General features: G+C 35.3%; 1 protein-coding gene across 7 annotated transcripts; it reads right to left on the bottom strand.

The window, feature by feature from the left end:
* Positions 1–1790: 1790 nt before the first annotated feature.
* Positions 1791–9416, bottom strand: LOC129297949 (mediator of RNA polymerase II transcription subunit 15a-like). Of its 7 annotated transcripts, none has more exons than XM_054936302.1 (9): positions 9029–9408; positions 8483–8588; positions 7215–7323; positions 7049–7094; positions 6375–6403; positions 4902–4976; positions 2946–3272; positions 2560–2634; positions 1791–2168 (listed from the first exon to the last, which is right to left on the bottom strand). In XM_054936302.1, exons 2-9 carry the CDS (start codon positions 8545–8547, stop codon positions 1917–1919), a joined length of 978 nt encoding a protein of 325 aa, XP_054792277.1. In that variant the 5' UTR covers positions 8548–8588; positions 9029–9408; the 3' UTR covers positions 1791–1916. The 7 variants fall into 7 exon arrangements, with proteins under 7 accessions (XP_054792277.1, XP_054792274.1, XP_054792275.1 ...); XM_054936299.1 differs by having other exon boundaries at positions 8483–8597; positions 9048–9408; XM_054936300.1 differs by having other exon boundaries at positions 9048–9408.
* Between the last annotated feature and the right edge of the window lie 929 nt (positions 9417–10345).

Here is a 10345-nt window from a genome sequence, read left to right as displayed (position 1 = left end):
TTCATATATTTAACCTCTAAATTTGAAAATCATCATCCAAGTGTCACTTCTAAGTCTAGTTTTACGAATTTAATCATTTTATAGCCACAAACAACATCAAAACTACCTAAACAACCTTCATTTAATCTCAAACAACATCTTAAATTTGAATTTGAGGGCTGGGAACCTATAAAAATGGAGCCCTAACAATAAACACTAATTAAACCCTTGAAAAGAGGATAGTAGAAGATAGAATGAAGATTATGCCTACCTTAGTTATTTTGCACCTAAGAACATGCCTTAGGGTTAGAGCTTTGAAACCATAGTAGAGCTTTAGAAAAATTTCCTAAAAACCGTCCAACTCTCCCTCTCTCACATCTATCACGATAACAAATAGATATTTCAAATTTTTATACTGTGCACCGTGGTAAGCACACCACGTGCCATAGCACATAACATAGAAACATTGCACTTCAATTACAGCCTACTAGTTGGACTCAATCCATCCCAATACCTAAATTTGATCCTATCTAACCTCCATGCATGTATTTAGGCCCATTTTAGCCCATGATTAAATGCCTAAACTATCAATAAACCTCAATTATCCTCAAACACAACTTATTTCCCAAGTCAAACCTCAATTATAAATTTTCTCTATTTAATTTCCTTAATAATTCTACAAATTAGTTCCTAATAAAAACTATGATGTTACAAGAGCTGTTTGAATTACTTGACCAAATCAACTTATCAATGTTGCATAGAGGCAAAGGAATTTTCAAGATCGCTTGAGCGATATTACTACTATATAATTGAGAAATTAAAGGTCTATTCCAAGAGATTGATGACAAAGCTAAGGAACTAGGAATTAGCAAATCAAAGACCATCTTAACGTTGAGTCCATGGGAAAGACTAATGTTGACCGGCGTCTACCAAAGCTCATAATCAATAGGAATACTTGAACTATTACCTACCTGCCACTTTAAATGGAATAGTATAATGTTCTTAGACTCTAAGATGCATTTCCAAAACCAAGAAGAGTTGTAAGGTTTCTTAAGTTTAAATTGACTAGAAGAGTCAACGTATCAATGTATTACCAAGCAAAGAATCTTGCTCAGAAGGCAAAATTCTCCAAATTTGCTTAGCAAGCAATGCCATATTGATCTTATGAGTATATCTAATGCCAAGACCTTCATTTTACATAGGAGTGAAAAGATCTCTTTTGGCAAGATGAATTTTCTTCTTGTCTTTGTCAAAACCCCAAAAAAAAATCAGATAATTTGGCATCGATTAAATTGTACTCTTTTTTTTTTTTTTTGGAAACTTGAAACAAGAAAGAAGATAAATATTTGATGCTGACTCTTCTTTTTTCAACAAACATTTGGTTGAGTGTTGCAGCCCATGAAAAACTATATTTTAAATTTTTTTATTAAAATATTAATATGTTTATATTTATAAATCAATTTTTTTACATTTACGAGTCAAGTTTCTTAGATTTACGAGTAAATCTCCATGATTTTTGCATTGTTTAAATTTTACAAATTGATTGATTTACCAGTCAATTTCTTATATTTACATATTTCTCCAGAAATTATGAGCCAACTGTCAAAATTTACAACATAAAAACTATGAAAATTTACTTGTAAATATAAGATATTTTAGTTGTAAATATAAAAACTTCACTTATAAACATAAAAAACCATTAATTTTTTATTTACAAAACTTTGGAAAAATATAATTGTCAATTTAAAATCAAATCAGGATGATTCCAGGTATGGAATATTGGAAACTAAAATAACTACCCATAGGCAAAATTGAATCAACGAATTTATCATAAATCTTATTGGATCAAGAGAGTATGACATCAAACATGCCAGTTTATTGTAGATTCATTCCACTTGCTCTTATTCTTTCATCTTATAATTAGTTCAAAATAGACGCTACTGTGCTGTTTTGCTGCTAGATGCTTCAGAACTTGATAATACAGAAGCTCTGTAGCTGGCGGGAACAAGCCTTCCCATATCAATAAAAGTCATAATCTGCTTCTCATGTGAAGGTAGTTCTTCCCCCAAGCTTGGAGAAATGTTGCCCCTGGAAGTCTGCAAGAATGCTACACTACGCTCCATCTCCGCTTTAAACATCTTCAGCATTCTACACATAACCGACCCCACCTGCTGCGGATCAGAGTCGAGCTGGAAGAGGTACAAGTTCAAGGTCAGATACGATTATATTAATTAATAATGGATAAATTGTAAGTAAACTCATTGCCAATTAAGGGCTTTGGTCTGTTTCAAGAGCTTTGCAGACATTTTCTTGAACACCCTTGTGTGCAGAAGTTGCCCAATGTATCAGTCCATTAGAGGGGATTGGCTAAACCCCACTTGGCCATTCTTCCATATCAGAAGAGCTTTTTTTTTTTTTTTTTGTGGGACTGGCTCACCCAGGACTGGTTAGGTATGTTTTTAAAGAGGCTGATTTTAAAGTCAGTCTGTGCGAAAAAGGAGGATGCTAGCTGATTTTGCCAGTACTAATCAAAATATAATTTTAAAATTGTTTGGTCCCAAAACCAAGTACTTAACATACCTGCTCAATTTTATCAACCATTCTCTGGTGAATTTCATTCAATTCTGGCAAGTACATCTCCTTGAGCATTTGGATCTGGAAGTTGAAATGAACAGAATGAGATATGAAAACATTTGAAACCTCGAGAATTCCAATACAATCAGATCTGTTTCACTCAACTTAACATTAATGCATATAGATTGAACATGACAAATTTATGGTATTAGATAAGAAAATATAAATACTCCATGAAAGATGTTCATTTTTTCTACTATTATCTAAATTGCTCACAATAAAAACAATCAAGGGGCTCTTCAGTACTTAATTTTTCAGTTTATTTGAATATTTTCTGTTGTTCCCGCCAACTTCATTGAGAAGATAGAAGTGATAAAAAATGGCATATTTACCCTTTGGTATGCTTCTTGGGATTGCCCTTCAGAGTTTATTTGGTTTTCATGAGACTGCACATGAGTAGGTCGGGATGGTGGCAGAAGCAAGGAGTGCATAGCAGGCAGCGGAACCTGTCCAAGCGGCAGTGACAATATCCATGGTCTATGTTTATTTACAAAATTTATAATCTGCTTCTCATAGAAGAGTAATTTTTCCTTGAAGGCAGGGGAAATCTTGCTCCTGGAAATCTGTAGGAACGGTATAAAATCCTCAAGCATTGCTTTAAGTATCTTCAGCTTTTCATGCTTGTCTGCTGACTCTGCTTGTTGTGGATGGGAGTCGAGCTGATCAAGTGATATAGGTACAACGACAAATATGGTTATATTGACAAGCTATAAGCAAAGTCATTGGCATATAAATCATCTTCAACTTGGAAAGCAAATCAAGCTGACAGACAGACATGTAGAAACAAGGCTAAATACAATTACATGAATTAAGTTTTAAGCAAACTCAATGAAAGTGGTAATGTAACACGCACATACACGGCCACTTGTGCAGACATAGGGGATTATGGGGATTGGGGAGAGATATAGAAATGGAGAGAAGAAAAGGAGTAATACAGGACAGAGAGGTGGGGGAGTAACTATCTGAGCAAGGCAGTAATATTTCATTCTTCCAAAAAGAGTTCACTCACGTGAGCTGTTATAAGCTATTTGTAGAGTAAGATTTCCTTCCCGTGAAGGAAACTGATAAGACCCCATCTCCTGTCACTATGAAAACTCACAAAAAGGAGATATAAAAAGAATGGCAAAGGGCAGAAAATATGGAACTATGGGTTTAGGAGAAAATCCTATGGGTAAAGACCAGCTGACACATCAAAGTGGGGTAGTAAAGCTAGTGTTTTGGCAGGGGCAATCTACTTTGGCTTTTTAAATCTATATGTTCGTGTAGAAGGAAAGTGGGAGTATTTTGAAAATTGGAGTGTTGTGGAGAGCTCTGGCCTCTCGAATGCCAGGTTGGGGTGGAGGAAGTTCATCTTGCTTCATCATTTGTTCATGCGTAGCTTAGGTTTGTGTTGCTGTATTGGGTGTATGTTGTGTTGTTTCATCATATTTTGTGTTGTTTCATGTACTCTGTAATTTCAGCTCCTTATTCTGCTTGCAATACAACTCCGTTAGTTTGTTTAATCCCATTTGTGGTGTATTTTCTGTATTTTCGTTGGTTTTAAGTTTATTAGGATAGAGGGTTGCAACAGAAACATAAAGCAGAAGTGAATAACATTAAAATAACATTTAGTCAATTGCCAAAATAACACAAAACAAAAGGCATAATACAAAAATAATTTTTCTTATCTTTCCCAATCTTCCGTCATTTCTGAGCAAACTGATGTAATACACACACTGCCACTGATGCGAATAGAGGGGTTTATGGGGAGAGTTGGAGAAATAGAGAGAAGGGGTTGGGGGGGGGGGGACAGAACAAAGATGATGGGGTAGAGGAGGGACAGAACAAAGGAGGACAGGGAGTAACAATCTGAACGAGGGGGTAATATTTCATTCTTTTTTTTTTTTTAAAAAAAAAAAGGGTTCCCCTAAATGTGCAGTTATAAGCTATTTCTAGTGTAAGATTTCCTTCCCATGAAGGAAATAAACCAAGCCCGCTTGAAAGGTTTCCTTCCCATGAAGGAAGCACAAGGCAAAAGTAAATAACATTCATTCACTTGCCAATATAACGTATAAGAAAAACATGAAAACTGTATTTATTTTTCTATGCTAAATCTTTCCAAATCTTCTATTCTATAAAGTGGTTTCATGAAGCTTGGCACTTGTTAATATGGCTGAACAGTACATGTATTACTCCAGACTCACAAGTCATGACTACCACCGTAAAAACAAGGATAAGTTAAAAAAAGACAGCTTTATCCATGATGGTATTAACAATTGTTAACTTTAAAAATTGAGTACCTAACGTACCTCCTGAAGTCCATATGCAATTCGTTGGTACATTTCATTCAAATCGGGCAAGTGCATGTCCTTCAACATTTGTATCTGTAAGTTGAAATAAACACAATACAACAACAACAACAACAAGCCTTTATCCCACTAGGTGGGGTCGGCTACATGGATTGCAAGACGCCATTGTGCTCTATCATTTATTAAGCTTTTAGAAATATTATTAATTAAGAGATCACGTTCAACAACTTCCAAGAGTGTTCTCTTAGGCCTTCCTCTACCTCTCTTAATCGGACTCAAAGTTATATGTTCCACTCTTCTCACTGGTGCCTCCCTTGGTCTTCTTTGTACATGCCCAAACCATCTCAACCGATTTTCTACCATTTTTTCCTCAATAGGTGCCACCCTCACTTTTTCACGTATGTGCTCATTTCGAATTTTATCTTTACGTGTATGTCCGCACATCCATCGTAACATTCTCATCTCTGCTACTCCAACTTTATGCTCTTGCTGTCCCGTTAGAGCCCAGCATTCACTACTATATAACATTGCCGGTCTGATAGCAGTACGATAAAACTTTCCTTTAAGTTTATTAGGCACCCTACGGTCACAAATAACTCCTTTAGCTTTTCTCCAATTAAACCACCCAGCTTGAATTCTATGTGAAATATCTCCACTGATTTCGCCATCATTTTGAATAATGGCTCCCAAATATCTAAACTTTTCCACTTGAGGTATAATTTGATCTCCCAATTTCACTTCGAAATTATTTTCGAATAGTCCTTTACCAAATTTACAATATAAATATTCCGTCTTACTTCTACTCAGACGAAAACCTTTCGACTCCAATGTCCTCCTCCATAACTCAAGTTTGCAATTAACCTCTTCTCTTGTCTCTGCTATAAGAACTATATCATCCGCAAAGAGCATACATTTCGGGATTTCCTCTTGAATATGTTCCGTCAAAACATTTAAAATCAAGTTGAACAAATAAGGACTCAGAGATGATCCCTGATGTAGTCCAATCTTTATAGGAAAATCCTTTGTTTGACCACTAGGCGTTCTTATACTAGTTTTTACCCCCTCATACATATCTTGTATGGCTTTAATATAAGCAATCCGTACTCCCTTTTTTTCCAACGCTTTCCAAAGCACTTCTCTTGGTATACGGTCATAAGCTTTTTCCAAATCAATAAAAACCATGTGTAGATCTTTATCTTTACAACGATACTTTTCCATTAATCCCCTTAGTAGATACATTTGAACCTTGCAATTAGATCACTTTCACAACAAAATATGTCGAGATTGCAAAGCATTGGATTTGGCATTGAACATGGTCAGAAATGCGAGTTCTAAACAATGTCCATAATTTGCATCAACAACAAAGCAACCAAGGGGCTCTTAAATACTTGCTTCTGAGTTTATTTGACAATTCTATGTCGTCCTACCAATTTTAATAAGGAAATAGAAGAGATAAAAAAATGGCATTTTTACCTTTTGGAATAATTCTTCTTGCATTTTCCCTATAACAGATATTATATTTAACATATATCAGTACATATTGCTCAAATAAATACAGGAAAATAGTACTCATCATTTGCTTATCCAAAAGGAAATAGAACAGATAAGGTAATTGTAAGAAACTCACAGAGATATTGTTCCACCAACTGCTAAAAATGAATTTATGAATTATGAAATATAGCAATATCAAAGCTTCTCGCTATAGAACTTCAATAAATGTAAGTTACCAAAAAGTTACAGGCTAAAAAGCAAACCTCTGTTTAATTAATGGAATAGTATCACCAGCTTGAGTTAACAAACATTGCACAAGCATAGTTACACATTTATCGCTTAACAAGCGAGTTGAATAAATAATATATATAGCGCACATAATTGATATTCCCTATAGATAAATGAAAAAAAAAATATTCATCTATGAAAGTCTAATCAACAGCAAGAAATCATATTTGTCATGAACAAATGCAACTGCATGAAAAAGCAGGGCTTGCATTAATTGCAGACTATTTGCACCTACAAAAATAAAAAAAAAAATTAATTTCAGAGTTCAGACAACTTACGAATAAAGAAAAATCAAACAACCAAAATCTGAAATAGGCTAATTACTGAATTTGATGCCATATAAATGAGCATCAAGTTTAGAGACTTACTCTCCATTGAAACTGCCTCTGTAGTTATTTGCTGCAAATAATCCAACTGAAATTGGTAATGGAAAAAAGGGATGCCTCATTACATTTCAGTCTTCTAAATTTAAATTTTTCTACATAGGTAACATAAATGATGATAATGATTTCAAGATTTGATATATGAGCATACCTGGCTTGTTGCAGTAGCAAAAGTCTTCTGCTCAAGACGTTGTGAAAATTTTTCAAGTTCATGCTGTTCATCATCATCCAAATGGTGATATTGCCTCATTGCATTCATTCTACAAAATCAAAAGAAAACGAACAGTTCTTTTACAATTCATTAAGCTCGTGAGGAGTGAGGACATAATACAGTTCAATTTTCTCTTTCCTTTCAAGTTTTATTTTGAAAGATATGCAAAAAATATTGTGATTTAAATCACACAAATAGATATTGCCAATGACCAATTTTCCTTTCCTAAAAAATATTAATCATCACCATCATTTTCATAACAACAAGTCTTATCTTCCCAAGTGAGGTCCACTACGTAGACTGCATAACATCATTGTACTTTATCAACAACCAAACCTTTCAGTATATTGCTAACCAAAAGGCCTCGTCTAATAACCTCGTAAAGATGACACAAAAAAACTAGAAAAAATGAAAGTGACAAAAATGACTCGTTAAGCTCAGCTCTCTAGAAATACAGGTAATGGGTCACTGGATATGATGAGATGAACTAAATAACACATTAGCTATAGAACTCAAAATAAAGAATAAGAACTTGTACACTGGTTAAATATTAATATATCAAAATAAAAAGAAAATATTAGACTATGAAAAACACATGTCAAAAACAAATCTTTTTACCGAGCGAATCCTCCATAACCCAAAAGTCATATTCATCAATGTTAAATAGACAATACTGTAGTGACAATGATACAAAGATTCTCAAACAGACTTTGTTTTGCACATGTCCTGCCCACCATGGCGATAAGTACATGTAAGTATGTAACACTGGCTTGCCAAAGTTCTTGCATGAATCTAAACCACAATAATATAGCATTAATGTTTAGTATGGATTATAACTTCATGTATGAAGAACACCAGCACATAAAAGAAGTTGGAAAGATCTGAATCTAATTGTAACTCCGAATTCTAAATTATCATATTCAAACAGAGAATTGAGCAATAGCATTACAACTTTGCCAATCATGCACAATGGCACCATGAGCCTGCTACGGCTCCTTCACCAATAATGAACATTTTTGCCAATCATGCACAATGGCACCATGAGCCTGCTACGGCTCCTTCACCAATAATGAACATTTTATGATTAGTTTAATTTTATACGAACATGGGAAGTTTGATGGCAGTATTTCCATTTTACAGCAACCACATCACCAAAGCAAAAGCTCTTCAGATTGTTGAAGTAATACAAAATAGAGATTTAGGCCTACATTCGTTTGACAGATCTTTTGCGGGAGTAAGGCTCCAATTCATCTCTCCAATCAGTTTTATCCATAGCTTGTGCTCCACCAAGTGTAAGTCTCCAATTGTTGGTACCTATCAAATCTAAAATTAACTCAGATCCCAAAAGTAGATTATTGAAATCAAATCAGACTTTATAGGGAAATATATAGACGGGGATGATACAGGTAGATAAGTCAATGCAAAGGAAATCGATGGAAATTATTGTTTTGCCTTCGCCGATTGCCACAGAACCAAACCAGCCATCACGAATCATTATACATTTTATCTTCATACTCTAAAAACACCAATGCAATTTCAAATGCAGCCAAGTCAATTATGAAATAATTTGTTACTGATATTTGATAGACAATAGAGATACGGCCTAGAATTCCATTTGATTAACCTTTTTTCCAAAGCGAATGATTCAATCCCATTCCTCTATTCAAATTGAGCATCCCCCTAAAACCCTTCTTTCAAAATCACCTCTTTCATGAAAAGCTGACAATTATTTCAGTGAAAAGCGACGAACTTACTGAAAATACTAACGGATACCTAGTATACTACCCTGCGGAAAGAAGCCCGAAGGAATATGATCAGATGATTGAAGCAGAGAAAGCTAGACGCAGAAGCACCGAAGCGAGGGCGAGAATGAGCGTGAGGGGTGTGACTTGTGAGAGGGTAATAATCCCGAGATGATACTTGCAGAGGCACGAACTGACACGTCCCGGCGATTTGGGTTAGGCCGAGTAAAGTAGTACAAAACGCCAAAATCTTTAACTTAATTCTGTTTGATCTTCAATTCCCTTTGTTATTTTCCGTAATGAGGTAGTCACCCGTTCAGTGCACCTGAGACTGAAGAGAGGGGGAGGATGGACATTCAAACGGAAGGGAATAAAATGGGCGGAAATCAAAAGGAATGCTTTAGGTTTCGTTTGGTTCGCGTTTCGTTTCAAACGTATTTTCACCAGAAACTCCCATGTACTGCGTTCTGTGGACAGTTAAAAATAGTGTTAAGTTTCAATTTTATTTTTATACTTATTTTTTAAAAGTGTTGGATACCTTATAATTTTAAGTGTGACAATTTTCCTCCTAAATTAATTTCTCAAAAATGAAAAATGCTCTTCTATTAGTAAATCATGAACTCTCTCATTATTTGGTAATGTGGCAAAATGTGAGGCCAAGAAAATTTATTGATGGGTTATCGATACGAATGCTCTCTATCGTCCTTTCCCTTTTTGTGATGGCATCGTCGTCCCTCCTTCAGTCTTCTCCTTTCTCTTTCCAATGCAAACCCTCTCCTCCATAGCCACCTCCCAAATCCAACTTCATATTCAACACTCACTTCTAACTCGAATTCTCCACCCCTCTCTCTCACAACAACAACAACAATGACTCCTCACTGCTACCTTGACTCATGGATTCAAAGGATTGCTGCCCTACCAACAAGAACATCTGTGATGAGGCTCGTTGCAAACCTATCATTTACACCCATCAATTCTCTGCCAAGCATGTCCCTTTTAATATTGATCCTTCATCCATAGAATCCTACTCTCTTGATGAAATTATTTATTACTCCTAATCTAGTGGACTTCTTGATGTTATGAAGAAATATGATGGTGAGTATTGGTGATTTCTGTTTGACTCTCATGTAAGCAAGACCACCTAGCTCCAGTGTTAGGAGCAAGAAGGAATGGATGTTACTCGAGATTTGACATGAAACTGATAGTTATATAGTATGTTAACGTCCGTGAATTTCGATTGCCTAAACCTTTTACTCATGAGGAGCTGCTTAACTAAGGCTATTGCATTTACTTGTGAGACACGATTTTCCTCGATACTAACAACCATAG

This window comes from Prosopis cineraria, unplaced genomic scaffold (genome assembly GCF_029017545.1).
Source record: "Prosopis cineraria cultivar Desert tree isolate PC_DT_omini unplaced genomic scaffold, ASM2901754v1 PC661, whole genome shotgun sequence".
Classification (NCBI taxonomy): domain Eukaryota; kingdom Viridiplantae; phylum Streptophyta; class Magnoliopsida; order Fabales; family Fabaceae; genus Prosopis; species Prosopis cineraria.
The sequence above is the reverse complement of the archived record's forward strand: the minus strand, read 5'-3'. Positions and strand labels throughout refer to the sequence as shown.

Coding starts and splice junctions, on each gene's coding strand:
- LOC129297949 (XM_054936302.1), bottom strand. CDS start 8,547: ATGGATAAAACTGATTGGAGAGATGAATTGGAGCCTTACTCCCGCAAA. Junction 7,324..8,482: donor AAAAGATCTGTCAAACGAAT/GTAGGCCTAAAT, acceptor TTGATTTTGTAG/AATGAATGCAATGAGGCAAT. Junction 3,273..4,901: donor TTGCATATGGACTTCAGGAG/GTACGTTAGGTA, acceptor TCACTTGATCAG/CTCGACTCCCATCCACAACA.